The following is a 23,104-nucleotide window of genomic DNA, read 5'->3' on the forward strand; positions in this document are numbered from 1 at the left end:
ATGACAGCTAAAATGGTGGCACTGCTGTTGATCTATCATCTATCACGGACTTCTTGAGTTCGGGTAACTTTTGAAAAGCGCCTTCATATCAGTAGTATTGTAATGGGGGTAGTTACAAGTCCAGAACTTCGTTGATTCATGTTGTCTGTCTCTCATATGGGATATGATGCTTCATTAGGAGGAGTATATGTATACTGACTCTGACTCTTAAATCTGATTTTGTTGAGTTCAATCAATCATCCGGTAAGGTAAAGGGAAACATTTTTTTTAAAGAAAGACTGATGCCGTCTGGAAAGATTCATCTGAGTACGGTGTGAAGTGTTAGGTCAACCCCGCAAGACAAGGTTTAATTGTCAGTGTTGAACACTGTAACAAACGGAATCCTGGGAATGTGTGTTCCCTAATAACGCGGGGGATCTTTGGCATTATACGTATTTGAGAATGGATCAGAATGAGGATGTCTGTCTTTTTTTTTCTTTTTTTTTTTTTTTTAAAACGCTCTGCTCCCCGCAAAACAAGTCCGAATCTATCTATAATACTACTACTATATAGTCAGTACTCAGTAGTGTGTGTCTATATATATATATATATATATAAATTTATATATGTGCATGAGGCTTGTGGACGCCCCCCATACATCGCGTTCTTTTCTACTATTCATGTGCATGCTGCTAGTTGATGGATGCTACTAGTCTAGCAGCATGCACATGAATAGTAGAAAAGAACGCGATGTATGGGGACATATATATATATATATACACACATATATATATATATGCATATATGTATTTATTTTATTTTTCTGCCTAATGTGAATAAAGAAAAAGAATAGTACAGCACAGTTTTTCAACGAGATAATAATAATAATAATATTTTTTTGGCTACTAATTGGTAGGTGGAGTTATTCCATTCTGTCTAAGTACAATGAAATATTTCAAGGGACTGATTATATTATATATCGCCAGCCATGCGTATTGAACGTATCAGTAGCCACAAAAAAGAACCGGTTTTACGGATCGATTCCACAAAAGAAATTTTGACGTCATTCCCATTCCCAAATTTATACTATACATATAAATAGGTGGGTGGTCCCAAGACTTGTTTCCTGATCAAATGAAAGGGACAAAAAGAGCAAAAGTCTACTTTGAACTTACTTGGACTCGTTAATAATCAAAACAGAAATTTCTTGGCCTTCGCATTATGCGTCGTTGAAATTAGTGGAAGGTCTGAATTTCAATGGAGTTGAACTGGTCCAAAGTTTTCTGCAGTCTTCCTTTTTTTTTTTTTTTTTTAAATAAAAGGGACTATATATTAAAACAAACTTAAGTTATAGGTACAAAACGAGGGAAACAAATTCCCTTAAGATCTGCATCTACTAGACTTCCCAAAGCATAAGGAATACTTTCATAGCATACAAAATTCATATTGTATGTCTATTAATTACATCCAAATAAGAAAACTGTGCCTTTGCATGCTACATCCAAATTTGCCCTTCTAACTATCGTTAATAATCCCTTCACAAATAGTGCATACTCTCTTGGAATGACAACAATCTTATCTGCATTCTTAAAATTCAAAACTACGTCAGTATTTGTTTATAAGCCAATGGCTGCAGGGTTTAATTCTACAGGAACTGGACCCAATATATGTATGATATCCGAGTGATATATATGAGCCTAATTTCAAATCATGTTCCTTCCATCCACTTAAAACCTCATGTGCATGGATGCCCATATGCAAAGATGTACCAAGTAGTCATTCGTCATACATCATCGCATAAATAATTACATACGCTAGAGAGAGAGAGAGAGAGAAAGAGAGGTCTTCCCTCCCTCTTCCTTTATTGTCAAGGTCTAGGGTTCCATTTCCCATTTGTTGTACGTAGCAACTGTAACTCGCATTTCTTGAGTGAGGCCCCCCTTACATGGAAGACTCATGCTAAGAAAGTCTTTTGGATCTCATTTTTCAAAGAGAACTGTCTCCTGTTCCGTAACCCTCAGGCAAGAACGAGACGGAATTAAGGGGTATAAGAGATATAGCAAAGGTTTCTCTTCAGCTAACTAGGTAGAAGGGAAGGCGCGCGCGCGCGCACACACAGATATCCTAATCACGTTAGCTGTCGGATTTCATCAGTCGTGGTGGCTTCTTTTGTAAATAATGATGACCCATAAAACCTGATACAGAAAAAAGCAAAAGAAAAAGGCCATTCGAAGTACCATAAGATAGATGGAGGGAAGTGAGGACACCGAGTGCTCCAAGACATGCCCTTCTTCTGGGAAAGATGAGGTGGACGAGAACGACGGTGATAAACAGAAAGACGGAGGAAGCTCAAGCAACAGCACAGTTGAAGAGAATGAGAACAAGCCCTCTGTGAGGCCTTATGTCCGATCCAAGATGCCTAGACTCCGTTGGACACCTGATCTTCATCTCCGCTTCGTTCATGCAGTGGAGAGACTTGGTGGACAAGAGAGTAAGCTGTCTTTCTAATTCCTGTCCTCGTCAACTCACCTGGACTTGTAAACAAATTATACCCTTGAAATCTGTTAAAGGAGATGGTATTAATTCCTTTTGGTGCAGGAGCGACACCTAAATTAGTTCTTCAATTGATGAATATTAAAGGGCTAAACATTGCTCATGTCAAGAGTCATTTGCAGGTAATTCAAGGGTCTCTCTCAATCGGTGTGTTACAGATCGTATGGTCTTCGACTGATTATATTCTCCTCTTTTTTTTTTTTCCACTTTTTGTGGTTCTAATGGTTGTATCCAATAGATGTATAGAAGCAAGAAGATCGATGACCCCAGTCAAGGTATATATGCTATTTCTGGCTCTCTGTCTGCTTTTTCCCCACTTCTCCCTCAGTGTCCCTACTTTTTGAAGGGTTTCCCGTTACTGGTTGACCAATACCATTTCAGAAGGCATCTTATAAATGCAAAAAGCCCTTTCTTGGTACAGGGGTAACAGATCATAGCCATCTTTGGGAAGGTGTGGATCGAAATATTTTCAACTTGGGCCAAATTCCCATGCTTCCAGGTCTTCATCAAAACCGGAAGTCCACCTTCAGGTATAGTATACAGATTCAGCTTTCAACAGAAAATTTATGAGATCAAATAAGAGCAAAAAAGTAAAGGGAAGTCCTTCAAATGCCCTACAACATCTGTATGTGAACATATATATTACTATTAGTCAAGCTTGGGGGTTTGGGTGGTAGTTTTTGGTTCTGGTGTCTAATCTCACATCTTGGAATGTGTCCGTTGGATTTAAGGTACGGAGATGCGTCTTGGAATGGCCTAGAGAATTCGATGCAAATGTCCGCGATGAGACAGAGTACTAACAAGAAGAGGCCAGGGTTTTATGATACATGGACTGGAAGGATCGTTGGCTCAAGGAATAATGAAGTTTATTCCGGGTTCCGGAATTCAAATCAACTATGGTCTTGGCAAACTCATGAATTACAATCCAAAATGCAATCACTTCCCCAACAAGAATACTGGCAAGATCAGTTAAAATCCTCAATTCAGGTGCAATTAAAAGTTCAAGACTTCAGCTCATGCAGAAGTAATATTCCGGGCGTAGGCAGAAGTATGATTCAGAAAAAGCGACCAGGAGTGAAGAGGAAGGCATCAGATTGCAACATCCACTTGAATCTATCCCTTGGTCTAGGGCCGATTGGCGATGGCCACCAGGAGGACAGTTTGGAGGAGGATGACGGCCATTTATCGTTGTCGTTGTGCTCACCATCTTCCTCCAAGATTACAAGGTTGATAGATGATGCTAGTAAAGAGAATGCAAGTGGGGCAAGTACTCTGGATCTGACTCTATGAATGACACATTCTAAGTGAGATCTTGAGGTACTTGCTTCATGGGTGGCACCCGCTGAATACCTCGTAACGTGTTACATATAAGGTAACAGCCAGCATAACTTTTCCATGTTTCTTTGTTGATGTTACAGTAACAGTACATAGCACGTTAGCTAGTACAGTCTAGCGTTCCACTTATATCATTAATCATATTACTTCGGACAGAGTTTAACTTTAGTTGATTTAATGTCCTACTAGAGAAAAGGAGAGAGCAACTTCTCCGGGAAATGATACATTCACAACATTCCGTTCAAATGAAATCCACGTTCTGAACAAGTCTCGATGTTATTCGTGAGAGGTATTTAAAAGGGTGCCAACACAAGTAAATTTAATTGAAAATAATGGGTCAGCTTTCATAAAATATTGTGTATTTAAATCTCACTGTCAATGTAAGAACTGTGTTAATTTATCTTTATAAACGATCTATGGTTCTAAACCCATATCCTAACATGTAGAGGTGACTAAAGTCGAATCGGTCCAAATTTTTTATTGCCAAAAAAAAAATTTAAATGCCAGAAAGGAAGTTCATTTTGGATGAAAATTCTAGGAAGGCCAATGTTTACACAGCTAATATTAGTGTAATGCAGGCAGCCACGTTTAGAATTCTGGCAGTTTACCCAGGCAGTACGGAAGAAAATTGACCATCCCATGTCTAGGATTTTTTTCCAACTTGGACGATTGAAATGACCCAAATCTGGCTGTGTGCCTTGCCAGTATATATGCGATGACTTGGGCACATATTAGTCAGGAAAGATAATATGCTTAGATAAGTAGATGCTAGTAGTTATTTGGGCATTGTTGATGACTTGGGCACATATTAGGCAAGAAAGAAAATGTACTCAGATAAGTAGATGCTTGTAGTTATTTGGGCATTGTAGAGAAGAAACTAAGAAGAAAATTTTCACCCTTCGTATGTCAATAATTCATCAAACCATATTTAGCAGGAGAATGAACCTCCACTGTATATTAGACCTGCTCCCGTTATATCATATATGTCAGGACTGCTCTTCCTTGATGTTTTCAATAGTATAATTGACTGATAAATTCTTTCGTGTGACAAGTGACCAATATGATGTATCCAAGTCCTCAACCACTTTTTGGACTATTTTAAGCTTTTTACCTCGGTAGAGAGTGACACCATGCATTGTGATATCCGTAACCGAAACAAGTAGAGATATGCAGTATAGCTGTGTAAGAGCAGTTCATTTATTATTGTGTTAGAACCCAAAAAAAAAAAAAAAAAAAAAAAAAAAAAAAAAAAAAAAAAGAAAACTTATTATTGTGGGTAGAGACTAGAGCGAGATAATGGAAACAGGAATACCGGATCTTCAGCAAGATCATGGACCGCTGTGAGCCTGAGGGGGACGGCAGAGATGATTTTCCTAACACAAGCATAGGAATGAGCCACCTTGGCAAACCCTAACAGAGGTTACCCATTCAATATCAGGTTAGCCAGGAGTCATTGAACAAAGCAAAATCAGAGTTTAGAGAACCATGCAAAGAATTTCTTACCTTCCGTGCCTCTGTGGAGCTTTTCAGAGTCTGTCAGCTGTTTTTGCTCCGAACTCATCCGGATGTGCTTACGAGTATGCATTGATCTCGAGAGGAGATCAAATTATGGGCAGCTCGCAGAACAGAAATTCCATTGAACGACTTCTAACTATCCATAGGATAAGCAAAACTGCAAGGGAAAGAGGCTTACCGTTCAATCTGCACCAGGGCGATTTATTTTTATATATGCCTGCCTGCACATACCCTTAGGTGCTTCAAACCAAAAGCAAGCCACTGGTTGTATGGTTCGTGGAAGGGATAAGACTGTTGAGATTAGATATAAGTTTGGTTGATATTCATGAAAGTATTATGTTCGGTACATATAAGTCTTATTTAGTGGTTACCCAAATCAAACTAACCTAAACAAAATCATTAGATTTTTTTTCTTATCCGATATCAACTTTTGGCCCTGTTTATATATGGAATTTTTTTCAAATACTATTTGAATTGAATTATAAATGCATTTTTTCAACTAATTTTTTTATATTTCTAATTACCTTTTTATCTTATATACATAATATCACAAAAAAGTGTTACATAATTATTCCAAATATTTTTTTTTCAAATAATCTCCAATCCAAACACAGCCGTTGTCTCCCAGGAGTTGGACATGTTATTATGTAAAAAAAAAATTTCTGATTTTCTAACCACGTTTCCAAATGTGTAGGTCGAGCCACGGTATCCACTAGAGAGGAGCCAAGTTTACAGTAGTATATATGTACTATTGTGTTATCCAAAATTGTAAGATCCTTAAAACAATCAAACAAATTTAAATATTAAAATATTTGACTTAATTAGACTCGCACCTTTTTTAAGATGACAGTTTAGATGGCCAACTCAAATTTCTTGAGGCAAAATATTGGCGTGGCACTTACTCTTGTTCCATGATCAAGTAGAAAAAGAAAAAAGAAATCCGATCACTCAGAGTTACCGGGTGAAACTATCCTTGTACCTTTCTAAAACAGTGATAAATCATTTATGCATTGTTAGTATCTCAAATTTGCACAACTAGGCCTAAGAAATTTAATAAGCTTTCGATTCACTCGTGCAAGTAATTCTACAAGTCAACAGTAGTCTGTCAAGTACTAATGCATTAGCCCCCCGGCCCCCAAATAAAAAACCAAGCCACCTTGTACCCACAACCTACCCAGGGAAACAAAAAACAGAAGAAACTTGCACAAGAGAAACAGTTGCAGTTTGCATAAACGGGGACCAAAGGTCAATTGTTCAACGCAGTAAAAGTCGATAGGCCAACTAAGATTGGCTTAGTCTGTGTTTTTCAACTTAGATCGGACCGGTCGGTTCAACCGATTGAACTGAAAACCGAGTAGGCATTCAATCCGAATTGTCCTAAAGATTCGTCAAACAAACCTTCGACCAAACTCGATCAAAAATCTAGTTTGACTAGAAATCGGAAGAACCGCTTCGAACTGGATTATTTTTTCCATCTTTTCCTTTTTTACATTTTTTGTTTTCTTTTTTTTATTTTTTCTTTTAACTACTCTCAAATCTTTTCACATGTCCTTCCATAAATCTCTCTCAAACAACTCCAATGGAAGATCTAAGTTCAAAAAGGGATGAAACATTTAAAAAAAAAAGTAAGTAAAAATTTCACTTAGAAACATTTTATCAATTTTATGATTTGACCCCAAGAGTACTAGAAAACTATTATTATACCTATAAGCATTTTAGAACTTATAGCTATAGCCCTAAATTCTTGTATTTCTTTTCAAATAAGCCCTTCAATTTGGTTCTAAACTTGTTGAATATGCATTCAATTGCTACTTAATTATACTACCTTATTTGTATTTTCTTGTAAAGTATTTTAGAAACATCAAACATACATTAAACCTACCTTTCTTAGTATTAATATGTTTTTAGAAATTTTACATAATATATTAATTTTTAAAATTAAATATATTTATGACATTATCTGGTTCTTGGATCGAACACATTGACCCTGACCCCTGCCCTTGATCGAGTCGATGGTCTGAGTTTCAAAACAGTGGGCTTAGTCGGTAAAGCTCATTCAAATTTCTTGAAGCAAGTTTGGATTTCGAGTTGAGAGTCCAATTGTTGGCAATTACCTTTCAATGATCGGCGATCTGTGAGAATTACACTAAATTGTTGAATAACATTTGAGTAATCTACCTCAATCTTGCTAATAACCATTATAAACTGCTGAAAAATACTAGAATGACCTTACGTTGAAGAGGGTCTACTCAATACTTCATGTACATAGAGCGCACAATGAGAATATCGCAAGGAGAACAAGGTACTACGTGTAGCAAATGGTTGACAGCGCAAGCGCACCACAAACATCCTACCGCACAATCTATTGTCAATCGTTCGGTGGTTCGCTCAGATTAGATCTCAAGCGACTTTTCCACGCTCAAAATTTTCCACATTCCAAATTTCCACGTTCAGACACCATATTAAATTGATAGTACAAAACATTTAAGTTACTCTAGTGTAATGCCCAAGCTCGCTGGCAAGGATACTCCTAGCATCTTCAACTAGGCCGCTGTCTCATGCGATCGGCAAGGCGTTCTCCTGTAGCTGGACGCAACTGCTACAAAATGATTGAAATCCTCATAAAAGAAAACTGGCCAGGACATTGCCCGATCTGCATACAAAATTCGTGTTTGACGAGATGTCATGTTACTCACCCCAAACCAATACCCATCATCAAATCATAATCCTAGCTTTTTCCCATGAAAAGATTAATGGAACAGTCTAATTTAGGAGTACCACAAACCATTCTCTCTTGTTTTCAAGCTTTGCATCTTTTCCGACTGACTTCTCCATGTTTGGAGCAAATTTTCCAACATGACTCCGTGTGATGGTAGATTCTAGTTTTGCTCTTGCAAGTCAATAACATTCTCACAAATACCATCCCAACGGTCAAAGGAAAACTTTCAAACCTTGAACCAATAATATATAACTATATAATCGTGCCCCACCTGTAAGAATTTAGAAGAGCCTAAGGAATACTCCATAAGCTCGCTGATGCTTATCTGGTTATCCCAATTGCATACAGAAACAGTTCAGCTACAGTGCCCGATTAGCTGAACAAGGACAACAATGCATGGCCAAATTGTTTCTGCTGCACCGGTTGGCATGCAAGGGATGCCAGGTCTAGTAATTCTGCATGCCGGAATGGATAAGAAGAAATGGGCACTAAATTCAGCCTTCATGACACTTTATGCCTTCGCAGCAGTCATGCCCTGCTGGGTAGTCTGGGCTTACAACGTGTCCTTTGGCCACTGCCTTATCCCTCTCTGGGGTAAGGCCGGTCTTGCTGTCTCCTAAGACATTTTGATTCCCCAAGCTTTACTGCAGTCAACTCACTACCAAGATGGTAACATTGAATCAGCCGCAATTCAACCATGGTATACAACAGCTACCATGGTCTTTTTCCAGTAAGCCTTTGCTGCAGTAACTGTCATCCTTCTAGCTGGGTCGGTGCTTGCTCAAATAAGCATTAAAGCTTGGATGGCCTTTGTGCCATTGTGGATCCCGTTTCCCTACAGTGTTGGGGCATACAGTATGGGGGCTGGAGGCTTCCTCTTCCAGTGCGGAGTCATGACTATTCAGGAGGTTCTGTTGTGAGTCTTGCTTCCAGAGCTGCAAGTTTCACGGCTGCTTACCGGGTAGGTGCCTTTTTCTGTCACAGAGCCACTGACATCCGCGCCTTCTGAACCTCGTCACAAAATCATATTTAGTCTGCTGTCCTCTACAGGTTGGAACAAGGTTCCAGGCAGATCGAGATGAATTCCCGCCAAACAATCTATTGTTAGCACTAACTCGAGCAGGTATACTTTGGATGGGTTGGACCGGATTCAACAGAGGTGATGCATTTGCTGCTAATGTTGACTCCTCCCTGGCAGTTCTCCATACTCATATTTGTGCAGCAACTATTCTCCTAATGTGGACTTGCTGGGATGTGATTTTCTTCAAGAAACCATCAGTTATTGGAGCAATCCAAGGAACGATAACGGGGTTGGTTTGTATAAATCTTTCCCAATCACACGTCAGTGAAAGGATTCTGGTAAGTAAACGGAGCTTCTCTTAAAAATTGTTCCCACTGGACTTGCAAGCTCAGTTCAAGGATGGGCAGCACTTGTAATGGGCATAGCCTCAGGAGCTATTCCTTGGTACACCATGATGAGTTTGACCAGGAAACTAAAAATACTACAAAAGATAGATGATACTCTTGGTGTATTTCATACTCATGCTGTTGCTGGAACCTTAGGTGGGGCACTGACAGGACTATTTGCCCATCCAAGCCTTTGTAGCATGTTCTTAGCAGTTCCTGATTCCAAAGGGACCTTCTCTAGAAGCAAAGGAGGAATTCAACTCCTCAAGCAGTTGGTTGGAGCAAGCTTTATCATTGGCTGGAATGTAGTCATCACCTCTGTCATTCTATCCCCTCCGCATGTCTGAGGAGCAACTGAAGATTGGAGATAATGCAGCCGATGGAGAAGAAGCTTATGCTCTTGCTGGACAAGGGCAACAGGAGAAAACCATACACAATGGTAGCACACAACATTATTTAGATGGCCAAATTCCCTGAATTTTGAGTTTCGTATGCTCAGAGCTATCCATTGTATGAAGATGAGGAAAGAACCATCATAATTAGAGTAAGGCTATTCTTTTCATAGATTTGAAAAAATTAAAAATTTATGTGTAGTTGAAACAGCCAAGCAACCATATTGAGTTATTTGACAAAGAGACGGAGTTTGCACCCAAGAAATAAGATTTGGCTTATTAGCTATTGAAAGAAGTGAGTCAAATAAGTGCCTGCATAACCTGATGTTTGTGCAGCCCATATTTCACCCAATCCAAATCCAGATTGCTATAAATAGTAAAACTGTTCTGACTTCTGATTCATTCTCTAGAAAAGGCAATTGGGTGCATTATGAAGACTACCACAGTATATTAAATCACGGGATTGAGTATATAGTCAAGTACTGCAATGTTTCCCCTAAAATACAGGAAGATAAGGACTTATCATGATAAACAAAATTAAGATCACAACATGCAATCCAAGTTGGAGACAAAATTAAACAGTAGAAACCATCTATTATTAAAGCATAACACGTATTCTCTAATGTGGGAAGATTTGCATCCGAAAAAGGCTAAAGTCTAAGAATTAAAAACAAAAAGAATAGTACCACATGAAAGTGTGTACATCACCTTACACATTGCAAACTCCCCAGTAATATACTCCAAACTGGAGATAGCTACAACTAGTCAAATTGTTCCCACTCCTGGTTCACCTTAATGGAACATGGCACAGGGGTTGGAGCATTAGGATCAGCTACTCCAGAATCAAATGTCTCCCAGTTAGTTGTTACAGATACAGCATTAGTGCAGTCACTGAAGGGGTTGGAGTTTCTTGCCCTGAGGGTGTCCATTGTTTCCACTAAGCTCTGAACTCGACGGACCTGCAAAAAGAGTCATAAACGGATATTGTATCCTCCAATTTGATATCCTAACACATTCAAATAAATACTCTTGGTATCCAAGAAAAGCAAATAATAGACTATTGTAAAACACACAAATTTTTTCTTTTCAAGGTAAGCATATGCACATAAGAGTTTACAGCTGGCATAAACAATTGTGCTCTAAATTCACCATGCTCAAGTGAGTTTAAAGGAAATTGGATTTTATAATATGACCAGAAAAAAATGGGAACCTCTAATTGTGAATTCCCAAATGCTTTGCTTGATGGTTGATATATGCCAAAATGTAAAACTTAGAAGCATCAACAACTAACCTCCAGCTTCCTTTGAATTTTCCCTTCTCCTTCGGCCTCAATGCTGTCCAATTTCAGCAACTGTCTCATAAGCATCTCTGTTAAGTAAACAATATTCCTCTCGTCAACCTTGTTCCCAGTATGCACAACTGCTTGTAGGGCAGACACCTATAAGAAAATAATAAGATATGTTAACCCAGCGCATCCTGGAGGAAGCAAATCACATACCAACAGGAACACTAGTACTAACCTGTTCGGATAGCTTATCAACTTCTGCTCTAACCTCAAATACAGCAGCACCTCCTCTTGATACCTCACTAGGTTCATTTATCTCTTGAGGGTTCATCTGCTTATCTCCTGCATCCTCCATGAGTACTAGCTTTGAATTATCCTTGATGCCTGCCATCTGTAAAAGGTCGCCATCTTCCTTTTCTTTCCCTCTAAAGAAAAGCTTCTGTAGCTGAGGCTCCAAACCAGTTTCTTGAGCAATAACTCTCTTCAAATCCCCTAATTTTTCATATACGAACCAAAATTGTCATAAAACACCTCCAACAAAAGCCTATCCAAAGATATCATAACACCAAGCACCTCGTTGTAAATGTAACCATTAGGAGCGCCAATTTATTCTAAAATATCTAATTCTCACAGGGCATTTTAATCACCTTTACTACTCTAAGCAAAAGCCGCCACCAAACCTCCCCCCCCCCCCCTCCCCCAACAAAAACCCCAAAAAAAAAAAAGATTGACAACGCAGTGAACAAACAGGTAAAAATACATAGTAAGGCAACCCACCATAACACAAGATGATAAGATCAATCTATTTATTAGAAATTACAGCTGCAGCGGTGGACAAAGATACACACGTATAGCTATCTACCTATGAGAATCGGCCTTTTTTTCGGCTCTCAATCACCCTTACAATTGCATTTGGAGTCGTGATTGTAATTAATCCCAATTATGCTATAAGGACAAAATTCTCCAATTTCGGTGGAGCACAAAACGCATTCTTAACTGGAAATCTTCAAAAACTGTAAGCACTACCACTACCCTTTTATTAAGAACATGCTACAAGAGAAAAAGAGCCTAAAAGCTCAATTGCAGCAAGTTCAAAGTACCCCGCCCGGCGCGGGAAGGGGGGGGGGAGAAAGAGAGAGGAAGTACCAAAAGTAGAATTGGAGGGTACAGAGATGTCGACAAGTGTAGAACCATGGGAGACCTTGACCATTAACGCCTGGCCTTCATCATCTCTCCTCTGGACAGAATTGCTGCCCTCTCCCCGCTCATTCGAACCCACCATCATCCAGGGTTACGCACTTTATTCACCTTAGTCCTTATTTCCTATGCAACTGAGTCGCAGAAATACGGGCTTTTGCCTGTCCTCCTAGTACAAGGCTTTTAGCAGTAATTGACACAGATCAAACGTTTCCCATCTTGCCTGCGCGCGCGCCTGTTTTTTTTTTTTTTTTCCTTCCTCTCTTTGAAAAATCTGTCCATCGGATGGTAACATTTAGTTAGAGTTACACAGTCAAACATTTAGCTCCGTTTAGGAGTTGAGGATTTGGACGGAAAAGAAAGGGCAAGAAGAGAAAGTTTGAATAAAGTGTATTAATTAAAATAATTATAAAAGTACTTTTTATGATGTGTTGTATATTTGTATTTGATATCAAAATGTGGTTAAAAATATAAAAAGATGTATTAAAAAATGTGTTTATAATGCAAATAAAATATTATTTGGTAAAATTAAGCTATCCAAACACACTTTTAGTTTTTTTTTTATTTGTTAGCTTTTAGTAAGAAAGAAAATAAAAGAAATGGGAGGAATCAAGAGAATGAACAGTAACCAAAACTTTTCCATCCAAATTGGACGAAAATGGAAAGAAACTTTGAGTAAGCTTGTCAAATTTTTATAAAATGCCTATTTTATCCATAAAAAGGTCTTGAATAAATATTTAATAACTTGTATATCCAAAATCATTTTACTAATTCCCAAAACTCCCAAACAATATAATAATCCCTTCACTTCTCCCGTAACTTTAAAGTTTTCCCTTCTTTTCTTTTCTGTCCTAAACTACTCAACTAAGCCTTAGTTAGGGTGTTTCATAATTAAATTTTGTCTCATTCCAAAAGGATGCTAAGATATAATTATGTATTAATTGATAATTATGTGCTTTGCTCGATTTCATAATGAGTCCAAAGCCCTGATACATTTGGAAGTTAGATGGGCCTCGTAGTAACGAGTAGGGCTGCAAACGAATCGAGCCGCTCGCGAGCGGCTCGAGTCAAACTCGAGCTCAGAATATTAAGCTCGTTAGCTCGCGAGTCGGCTCGCGAACTTGAGTATATATTTTATTTTTTATTTTCATAGTAAAATTATGTATATATCCTTAATATTTTATTATTTATATTAAGAAAAAAATATTATTTTATTTATTTTTTAAAAAATAAAATAATTATTTTTTATTTTTTTCGAGCTCGAGCTCGAGCTTGGTAAAATTCAGTCGAGACTCGACTCGATTAGCTCAAAACTCGACTCGGCTCGGCTCGACTCGTTTGCAGCCCTAGTAACGAGTCCGAAACTCGCAGTTTGAAAGCACGAACACTCCGTATTTTTGTGGGCATGCTTTGAGTTTTTTAAAACTCAATTGATGGTTTTGTTACATTTTTGTTACTTAATGAGGCGAAGAATAACTTCGGAAATTCCGTATTTTTGTGGGCATGCTTTGAGTTTTTTAAAACTCAATTGATGGTTTTGTTACATTTTTGTTACTTAATGAGGCGAAGAATAACTTCGGAAATTGCATGTGGTGTGATCTTATCTTTAAATTGATTAATCAACAAAAATTTATGAAATGAATAATAGAAGGGAAGGGTAGAAAAGAAGAATTATTAAAGTTTTTCTCAGAGTTCAAATCCTACCCGATATTTGTCTCTGACTTTTTTTTTTTGTCTCTGACTTTTTTTTTTTTTTGGTTGACGGAGTGTGTGTCCGGATCAATTCTTACGAGACCCGACTAATCCCACTCCGACTCAAGAGGAGAGGCCCCATCCCCCGAATACGGTAATCACGGGACTCGAACCCTTACGGGTGGCTGGACAATGACCTTAAAGAAGCAACCGTGACCAAACGAGCTGCCCTATGAGGGGCATTTGTCTCTGACTCTGCATCTACACACTTTCACGGTTACTTTCGGATCTTTAGTGAATTAATTAATTAAAAGAAGAAAAAGAAAGAAAGAAAGTCAGGACTTCGCTCGCACAATGCCCTTGGAGTTTAGAAGAGATGTATGGATTCCATTTGTTTGTAAAATATATTTCGAACTGGATAAGCCAAAAGAAACATGCAATTTTAATTTTTTTTAAGAGGAGATATTTTGTTTACTGTTTAGATGTTTGTTGATTTTGTGAACTAATAATTAAAGACTAGGCAAGAAAACAACCATATTTAGCTTGAATTTAAGCGATATGCAAAGTCAAAAAAAAAACTTTATTGAAAGGCATTCATAAAGACTCTTAACAACTTCACATTGATAGATTTTCTTTCTAGTTTTACATTTCCCGATTCTACAAATTTCTGAATCGTTCGTTCAGAAATTGGCCATCAGAACTGCCTCGCCGAGAACGTGCCCTTCGATTGCTTCCATCACCTTCTCCTTCGTCACCTTCATTTATTATAGTAGTAATAAAGTAGACATCGATTAATTACACATTTATATTTCCAATGAACTTTGTACTAGTAAAATAAAATAGGGTATACACATCATTAATGTCTGATTCTATTCTACACAGAAAACTTGAGCAGGACGAGTAATCAGTAATCAAGTCACGTAGGTAGTAGGTACCTTGTTCCCGAGATGCAGCTGATCGTCCAAGGCATAGAGCTTGAATTCGAAGCGATGTCCATGATTTGGCAAGACGGGGCCACGCCATCCAGGGACTTTCCAGTCATTGTGACCTTCTTTGATCCCAGCATAGTCACCGGCGGCCGTCTCCTCCTCCTTTTCTTTCCCCGAAAATCCTTCGGGCAAGCCCTTAATGGTGGGAGGTATGTTTATGACGACCCAGTGAGCCCAGGGGACGATGGGTCCATCGGGGTCCGACGCGTCAATGTCCTGCACCACCAGCGCCAAGCTCTGAGTCCCCGGTGGCAGATTGTACCACTCCAGCGGGGGTGAAATGTTCTTCCTAGCACCTTGTCCCTCCCCAGTATACTTTCTCGGCAGCCTTCCCTCACTATCTATACCGGGAGATACCAGCCGAAATTCCTCACTTCCATCTGCCGCCATTCTTTTCCTTCTTGGTAATACTACTAATACTCCTGCTTAAATAGGAGATTATATTAAATGCACTTTGCCCCTCCTCACAAAATCTATCATGGATATTAAGCGGGCAAAAGCACATACATATATATATTGGTTCGTTACGTTTTGACTGCGGAGTTAGGACAGGTGTCGTAAGAAGTTTCATGTTGGCAGGAGAAGACACGCAGTGTACGGAGTCATGACACGTGGAGTGCACCTGGAGAGTAGCCTTCTCGGGCCCAAGTTGGTCATTGCAGAATAATTCATCTCACCGCTTCCAGTTGCGGGCTGGACGTACATTTCGATGCTCTGTGGCCCAACGTGATGAGCGGGTGAGTGCCACCAAAGAGACTCTTCTTTTTTTTTTTTAAACGTATTTGGAAAAGCAAAAAAAAAAAAAAAAAAAAAAAACATGCATTCTTCGAACGAATCATCACTATGATGACTCTTTGTATCGGTAGCTATTTGTTTCGTCAGTTTTTCTATACGTATATCTAAGTTCCTAATCTTAATGATGTGATATGGAGCATTAGTGGGTTTTTTTTTTACATTCTTTTGTGTTATTGTTTATAAACTTAAATGCATATGTATATTTACATTACTTGCTATTACAGTCTGATTCTATTAAAGGTATTAAGAGAACTTTCTTTTTATTAAATTTGTGCCCCACCTGAAAACTTATTCTATTCCCACCAAGATCTTGTATTATTATCTTTTTATGCTATTCCCACGGCCATGCTTCGTGTGTAGTTAATTATCTTTTCCTCATGTATGCTGTTGAAATTACGAATGCAAACAAGTCGAATCGAGTCGAGTTTCAATCTAATCGAATCGAGTGTTAACATGATTTTACGAAACTAAAACTCGACAAACTCAAAATGTCAATTTGAGCTCGAGCTCGACTCAAATTCGAGTCAAGCTTGAGTTTAAAAAAATAAAAAATAATTATTTTATTTTAAAAAATAAATAAAATAATAATTTTTTTAATAAATAATAAAATAATAAAATATAAGAAATATATATATGTAATTTTACTATAAAAATAACAAATAAATAAATAAATAAAAATATATATATATATACATATAATTGACATCGAGCAGGCTCGCGAACTAACGATTTTAGTATTTTTAAATTCGAGTTTGACTTGATCAACTTGAACTCGACGTTGACCGAATTGGAGTTGAGTTCAGACTCGACCCACTCGCGGATGGCTCAATTCGTTTGCATTCCAAGTTGAGATGAGTCTATAGTGTGAAATTGTTTTCCTAACTTTTTTAATAAATATATATATATATATATATTGTTTTCCTAGCAAAATGATGTGAAGGCACACTGTGCAAAGGTGAAATAGTCTGTGTATATTGAACCTACAAGCTACATGGCCTTTGACACAAAGCCAAAAAAAAAAAAACACCTGACCTGCATGGCGACAAAATCTTGAAAAGTCTGAAATTACGTTCTCCAGAAAATTTTTGCATTTTGAATCTTGTGTGGCAACAACTCAAGTGGGAGAAAAAAAAAATAAGAATAATTATTACTCATTCAGAATTTCAGACTCGGGAAAAAAAATCATGGAATGGCTCGAAGGAATAAGGGCCCAAACGTGTATTAGCAACCATTTCCAAAAGCTAGTGGCGGCTAAGACTTGATCAAAATTTGAAAAATATACAGCGTAGATTGCCTCTATATATATATGTATATGTATATATACATATATGATATGATGCCCAAACTTTTTAGAATTTCGTCCGACGTTAAAAAAGAAAGAAGAAGAAAATGAAGTGGTGATTATCACCGCCCCTTCCCCCCTACTGCTGTTAGGCTTCTATTCTCCCCTCGTGGCCTAGTTGCGGTTGGCGAGACTTGCAACTTGGTGACTTACATTGCCCTCTTTTTTGTGTTTTTGTCAATGGAAAAATAGGGAATCACGAAGATAAATTGGAAAGATTTTGCCCATGTGAATGTTGGCGCGACAATTCCCAGATGCAGTATTATCCATAGTCAAGAAATTCTGTGAAATCACGTGCACTTTTCCAGCGATCCACATCTTTCTTTGCAATGGTACGTGCCTTGACTCGGTGTCCCCCCGACTCACCGCCCAAAGGTCAATCCATGGTGTTTTTTTTTTTCCTTTTTAATCTCCTTTTCATACATAGGGTTCTCTAACAGAACTTCTGTCGGATTTGCTGTTTTTAAATGTGTTTTTAAAAAATTTTACTGTAGCAGAAAGAATTTTTAGAGTATATTTTGAGATATTTTTAAAAAATATTTGAAAATATTTAAAAATAGTAGAGTTTTTAAAATATTTTTTAGAATATTTTTTAAATATTAAAAAATTTTAGATTACTTTTTAGAGTGTCTTTTAAAGTACTTTTTAAAAAACTGATATATCCAAACATATGTTATTTCATTCAATATTGGTCGATTTATCTCTAATAATTCAGGACAGAACGTGTTGACCGATGATCGATGGTCGTATTTCCTTCGAGTCTTCGAGGGCCTGCCGGCCTGGGGGGACAGTTAAAAGCAGGTAATTCAGTTGAACAAGAAACAATAATTAGGGCTCTACCAACTATCAACGCGAAATCCGGAGCCTCATGTGCTTTTGCCTGACAACCAACCGCCCAGCCTCTCCCCTGGTTCTCGCAGAGTCGCAGCAGTGCCTCAAGTCCTTCGTATATATCTTCGCATGCAGTTGACACAACCGTAGAACAGAAGAAAAAAAGTGATTTAAAAAAAAAAAAAAGGAACACCAAGATATGATCTTTTAGCAACGACATTAAGGTCTCCCAGCAGTCCAAACTCAGAGCCTTTTGTCACAACAACTGATGGGTCCTTCAGAAAAACAACTGATGGGTAGAAAGAGAATCATAAACAGCATAATCAAATCTTTGTTCAAATACACAAGAAGATCTCATGACCAACTGGTTAGGTAACTACTAATTTCATCATCAGTTTTTCTTAAATTCCTTTCGACGTAATTAAACTGATCAAGTAACTACACTTGATTAGTTACCTCTGCTAGGGCAAATTTGAGCTTTTCGTCAGTCCTCAGATTGTGTAACGCGACTTAATTTTAGAGGTTGCCTTTTGCTGTTGATACGTACTTGATACCACCCCAAAATCCCCTAAAAGAAGTGCTGATAATCAAGTAACGAGCCTTTACTCTTTCACGAGAAAGGAACGCGCAAATAGTAGTACAGTGATTATCCAAAAAGCTCTGGTATGAAAAAGCCTTCAAAAACAGCCCTTCGGGGTTCGGTCCCGTGGTTGTAGCCCAGTTGGGTGAGAGCCACGTCCGGGGATCGAATCCCCGGATACCCTTTGGTCGGTGATGTTGGGCAGCCTCTCCCGGCCACGCAGTGAAATTAGTTGGGGCGTACGATATTATCAGTGCATGGCCCCAGATATTCTCTGTGATGACAAAAAAAAAAAAAGGAAAAAAAAAGAAAAAGCCTTCAAAAACGACTCCCCCAAATCAAATCAGACAAGAGATGCAATAAGTCCACATGACATGACATCTACTTCGATTTCAGTTGAGGCCCCCCACAGCGTCTCTCCCCTTCGGGATTTGGCCCTTCAGGCCTCCCATCATTCCAAGGCAAAAGCCATAAAAAGAGTTGTTAGTCGGGGTTTACTCCTCTTTCCCTATTTGTGGGACACATATACAGTACATCATAGGGAGTATACAATAGACTATGCCCGGAGAAATAATGAAATAAAGCAAGGTAATCAAGGACCAGTGCGTCGAGTCTTTTGATTTGCTGCATGGCTAAGCCTCTTTTTTGCTGCCTATGACCGTACGCCTACGCTAGACACCCGTATCCTTCAGCAAAGATTGGATCGTGGTGTGTCTCGAATTGAAATATCTCCATCCATCATTTATTTCAGCATACCTAACCCCTTTCTCCATCCACCTATATAAACTGATTGCTGCATGGATGAACTCTACGTACATTCATTGGATAGTGGTATCCAAGTGAGGAGATACACAGTTTAATTTTGGAGAAAAATGGAAGGATCTTCCTTGCGTGACCGTCGGTCCTGTGCTTTGGCAAGCAACGGCAAAGACAAGAAAGGCGGGGGGAAAAGACCGGCTGGGAAAGCTGCGAAGCTGTCAACTGACGCACAAAGCGTGGCTGCTCGGGAAAGGAGGCACAGAATCAGTGAAAGGTTCAAGATTTTGCAGAGCTTGGTCCCCGGTGGAAGTAAGATGGATACGGTTTCCATGTTGGAGGAGGCCATTCACTATGTCAAGTTCCTCAAGACACAGATATGGCTTCACCAGACCATGATCAATTTTGTGGATACTGATCCCTCCTTGCCCCTTCCTTCAGGATATCATCTTCCTGCAAACCAAGCTGATGATCTATGTTCACGGCTCAATATGCAGGGCGATCAAACGAATGCATTGGCAGCAGTACCGCAGCTAGGATTTGCATATTCTGGTCCCCTGTGCGGAGAAAGTATATCGCTTGACAAAACTTTCCTTTACTAGTTTCTGGTACCTTTCTTTAATCAACTAGATGGTAATTAAAAATTTTCAGAACATAAAGGGGTGAGGGTTAGTAGTACATATCTTATATATCGTACTTGTATTTGGCAAATTAATCAAGATTAGCAACTTATAATTAGTTTACGCCATTTAGCGCAATTACTAGAAGTGATTAATGTTCATTGCTATCAAAGTATATATGCAGAGTGTTGATGTCACCAAATAAGTATATTGTTATGCTAGATTTGTATTTAGTCCTTCAGATTAAAGTTGTATAGATGCTAGATTTGTAATTAGTCCTTCAAAAAAGTGGCTTTCATAGGGTGTGAGCAGAACACCGTGATGTTTAATGCAACAATTTCCAATTGCTAACAAATTTAAGGGCTAATTTGGCCGACGTCTGCATAATCTGAGATTTTACGTGTACTGATAGGTAAGATTAATTTGCTTGATCGAAAATTGGAAATGCGCATAGATGAGCAAAATTTTAGTTAGTCTATTTCGAGATCTTGTGATGAAACATTTCTCTATGACTTGTCTATTTATGAACCTTTTTTGGTTGTACTTTTTGAGCATCTGTTTATGAACATTACACCAAATTCAAGCTTGAATTGGGAGAGAGATAGGTTTGGTGTTACGGAAGGAGAGAGTATAAGTGAGGAGTTTCAGGTTCGAGACACCGCTTACACCGAAGAAAATTCAAACCTGAATTAAGTCCAGAAGTACACAAATTAAGTTCAAATTTAATAAATTTAGTACACATTTAGGGGGTTGCATACAACATGTAAATCGCACCGGGAAGCCTCATCCCAGTTTTGCTTGCCAAATGGTCCGTTTAGGCTTCTCTGCCTATGCTATTAAAGCAAAATAAAAGACATAAGAATTGAAGTTTTATGATATTTACCTCCATATCCCAATTGCTGCATTGAGGTCCCCTAGATCGGTTAGAGCGTTGGTCATATGAGCCAAAGGTCGCGAGTTCAAGCCTGGCCGCCACCATGCACCTCAAGTTTCAACTCACCGTTCTAAAAGTGAAAAAGGGTGTACAGACAGCCAAAATATTGTAATGTCAATTTTTTTTAAATTTTTGGATTATTCTGCAAAAATAATCAAAATCAAAATTTCACAAAAAAAAAAGCAAAAAGGTTCAAATTATTTGGCAAAAAAAAAAAAACATTTCACAAAAAAAGAATAGCGAAAAAGGGACAAGATAAAAAATTGAAAATCAAAATCAAAATTTCACCAAAAAGAATAGCAAAAAAGGGACAAGATATATAGGCACAGCCAAAATGTTAGTAATGTACCATTGTACTGTCTAATTGTTCGTTTTCGGATTATTTTGCAAAAAATTAAAAATCAAGATCAAAATTTCACAAAAAAGAATATTTTGCAAAAAATTAAAAATCAAAATCAGTATTTCACAAAAAAGAATATTTGATTTCTGAATTCAAAAGTAAAAACTTAAAAATAACAAGGGGGAAAAATTAAACAGGGTTGTAAACGCTTCAAGTACTGTAATCTAAAGGAACTGAAGAATAGGCATTTTAAAGGAATCTTTTTAACTGGCACTACGTTTCAAGGGTGAAAACTGAACCATCAATTGATTATGCTTTTAAATCTCAATCGAACCCCAAACTCCAATGTTGGAAAATTAGCAAGTGTGAAGCTCCTACTTTAAAAAAAAAAAAAATGGAAAAAGGTGTCTTTTGTCACATCCCTTGAACAGACGACCATGTCCTACGATGTTCATTACTCCATTTATATACGTCGTTTTCTGATAATCTGTTCAGTATTGATTACTCATTTTATTTAGTGCTAGAGGAGTATAATTTATTGGTAATTAACACGCGGATGACATTTTCGCTGACCTAATAATAGGAGCAACATGAAAATGACCTTCTTGGTTCCGGATCAGCTGAAATGCAATTGCTCCGGTGCCTAAACCATGATTTACATGAAAATTGAACTGTGGGTTGAATTTTTGACAAAATTGTTATCTTACAAATGGTGGTGGATGAAGATGGTGGTTGGTGAAAGAAAAAGACAGAAAAGAAAGAACAGGAAGAACAACAGGAAAGATTGTAAGTTGTCTCACATTACTTCATATTTTAACCGAGGGTAGTTATGTCATTTTCTTCATTATCGTTAACCCAGCCGATTCTGTCTATTTTCCACTTTAGGTTAAACCATAAGGGTTCGTTTCGTTCACGGACTGGATGAGATGGGATGACTCATTCTCGAATTATTAATCTTGGGTTGAGTCATCTCCGGATAAATAACCTAAATTATTTAATATTTGGTTGGTTCTTGGTTGGATAAGATATGTTGAGAATAATCCTATCCTGTGTTTAGTTGGAGATTGGATGAGAAATGATTACTATTTTACTGACCAAAGCATCCCTTAATTTGTAGATTCTTTTTAATAAAATAGTTTGGTATTTTATAAAATATTAATAAAATAATTTAATATTATTTAATAAAATAATCTAATAAATAATTTAATATTTATAAATTTTATTAAAATAGAGTAGTTTAAAACTTTATAATTACAAAGTAAATCAAGGATTTTGATATATAAAAATTCGCATTCATTCAAACTTAGCCCATTTGAGCCCTTAAAAATAGATTTTGACCAAGCTTTCGAACCTAAATTTGAAATTCAATTAAATAATGGGTCAAGTTTTGACTAAATTAAGGTTAAATTAATTAAAACCTAATTGATTTAAGAGCTTTCAATGAGCCGAACTCAAGCTAATACAAAATATTTTTCTTTGGATCAAGTTTGAGTTTATTGAAGTCCATATTCATAAAGTCCAATTGATAAGATTATATATTTATATAAATTTTGTTTAGAAAATAAGGTTAGTAAGGGTAATTTAGTCCAAGGGCAATATAGTCCTTCTATTATGATGTTAATATGGCAAATTAGTCAAAATTTTTAATAGAATTAGTAAGGGCTAATTGGTCTGTTTGTTATGATATTATCATGTCAGAGTATGGTTATATAAAAAAGGAAGAAAAAGAAACAGTGATAGAGAATGCAACAAGAGGTTATCAACCTCTAAGAATTGGGAGTTTATTTCGATTTTATCCTAAAGAAGGAATACTTTGGAACTGAGGATTTTTAACAACAATAAA

General features: G+C 37.6%; 4 protein-coding genes and 1 pseudogene across 4 annotated transcripts; 3 read left to right on the forward strand and 2 right to left on the reverse strand.

Moving 5' to 3' along the window:
* The first annotated feature begins 2,226 nt into the window (after positions 1 to 2,226).
* LOC113772816 lies at positions 2,227 to 3,822 on the forward strand. Its single transcript, XM_027317297.1, has 5 exons — positions 2,227 to 2,470; positions 2,578 to 2,654; positions 2,771 to 2,807; positions 2,954 to 3,062; positions 3,264 to 3,822. The coding sequence occupies exons 1-5, from the start codon at positions 2,227 to 2,229 to the stop codon at positions 3,820 to 3,822; spliced, it is 1,026 nt and encodes a 341-aa protein (XP_027173098.1).
* Positions 3,823 to 7,659: 3,837 nt separating this feature from the next.
* LOC113772820 lies at positions 7,660 to 10,380 on the forward strand (annotated as a pseudogene).
* Positions 10,381 to 10,474: 94 nt separating this feature from the next.
* Positions 10,475 to 12,607, reverse strand: LOC113776110 (BAG family molecular chaperone regulator 4). Its single transcript, XM_027321193.1, has 4 exons — positions 12,332 to 12,607; positions 11,421 to 11,677; positions 11,192 to 11,338; positions 10,475 to 10,859 (listed from the first exon to the last, which is right to left on the reverse strand). The coding sequence occupies exons 1-4, from the start codon at positions 12,468 to 12,470 to the stop codon at positions 10,662 to 10,664; spliced, it is 741 nt and encodes a 246-aa protein (XP_027176994.1). The 5' UTR covers positions 12,471 to 12,607; the 3' UTR covers positions 10,475 to 10,661.
* Positions 12,608 to 14,642: 2,035 nt separating this feature from the next.
* On the reverse strand, positions 14,643 to 15,523 carry LOC113776159 (UPF0098 protein CPn_0877/CP_0992/CPj0877/CpB0906). Its single transcript, XM_027321258.1, has 2 exons — positions 15,010 to 15,523; positions 14,643 to 14,829 (listed from the first exon to the last, which is right to left on the reverse strand). Exons 1-2 carry the CDS (start codon positions 15,451 to 15,453, stop codon positions 14,755 to 14,757), a joined length of 519 nt encoding a protein of 172 aa, XP_027177059.1. The 5' UTR covers positions 15,454 to 15,523; the 3' UTR covers positions 14,643 to 14,754.
* Positions 15,524 to 19,483: 3,960 nt separating this feature from the next.
* Positions 19,484 to 19,969, forward strand: LOC113772822 (transcription factor bHLH87). The gene has a single exon (XM_027317300.1). It carries the CDS (start codon positions 19,484 to 19,486, stop codon positions 19,967 to 19,969), a length of 486 nt encoding a protein of 161 aa, XP_027173101.1.
* The last annotated feature ends 3,135 nt before the right edge of the window (positions 19,970 to 23,104 follow it).

The sequence above is a fragment of the Coffea eugenioides genome, chromosome 6 (assembly GCF_003713205.1).
Source record: "Coffea eugenioides isolate CCC68of chromosome 6, Ceug_1.0, whole genome shotgun sequence".
NCBI classification, from domain to species: Eukaryota; Viridiplantae; Streptophyta; class Magnoliopsida; order Gentianales; family Rubiaceae; genus Coffea; species Coffea eugenioides.

Coding starts and splice junctions, on each gene's coding strand:
- LOC113776159 (XM_027321258.1), bottom strand. CDS start 15,453: ATGGCGGCAGATGGAAGTGAGGAATTTCGGCTGGTATCTCCCGGTATA. Junction 14,830..15,009: donor AGCTGCATCTCGGGAACAAG/GTACCTACTACC, acceptor TAATAAATGAAG/GTGACGAAGGAGAAGGTGAT.
- LOC113772816 (XM_027317297.1), top strand. CDS start 2,227: ATGGAGGGAAGTGAGGACACCGAGTGCTCCAAGACATGCCCTTCTTCT. Junction 2,655..2,770: donor ATGTCAAGAGTCATTTGCAG/GTAATTCAAGGG, acceptor TGTATCCAATAG/ATGTATAGAAGCAAGAAGAT. Junction 2,808..2,953: donor GATCGATGACCCCAGTCAAG/GTATATATGCTA, acceptor TTCTTGGTACAG/GGGTAACAGATCATAGCCAT.
- LOC113776110 (XM_027321193.1), bottom strand. CDS start 12,470: ATGATGGTGGGTTCGAATGAGCGGGGAGAGGGCAGCAATTCTGTCCAG. Junction 11,678..12,331: donor ACCCTCCAATTCTACTTTTG/GTACTTCCTCTC, acceptor ATGAAAAATTAG/GGGATTTGAAGAGAGTTATT. Junction 11,339..11,420: donor TTGATAAGCTATCCGAACAG/GTTAGTACTAGT, acceptor ATTTTCTTATAG/GTGTCTGCCCTACAAGCAGT.
- LOC113772822 (XM_027317300.1), top strand. CDS start 19,484: ATGGAAGGATCTTCCTTGCGTGACCGTCGGTCCTGTGCTTTGGCAAGC.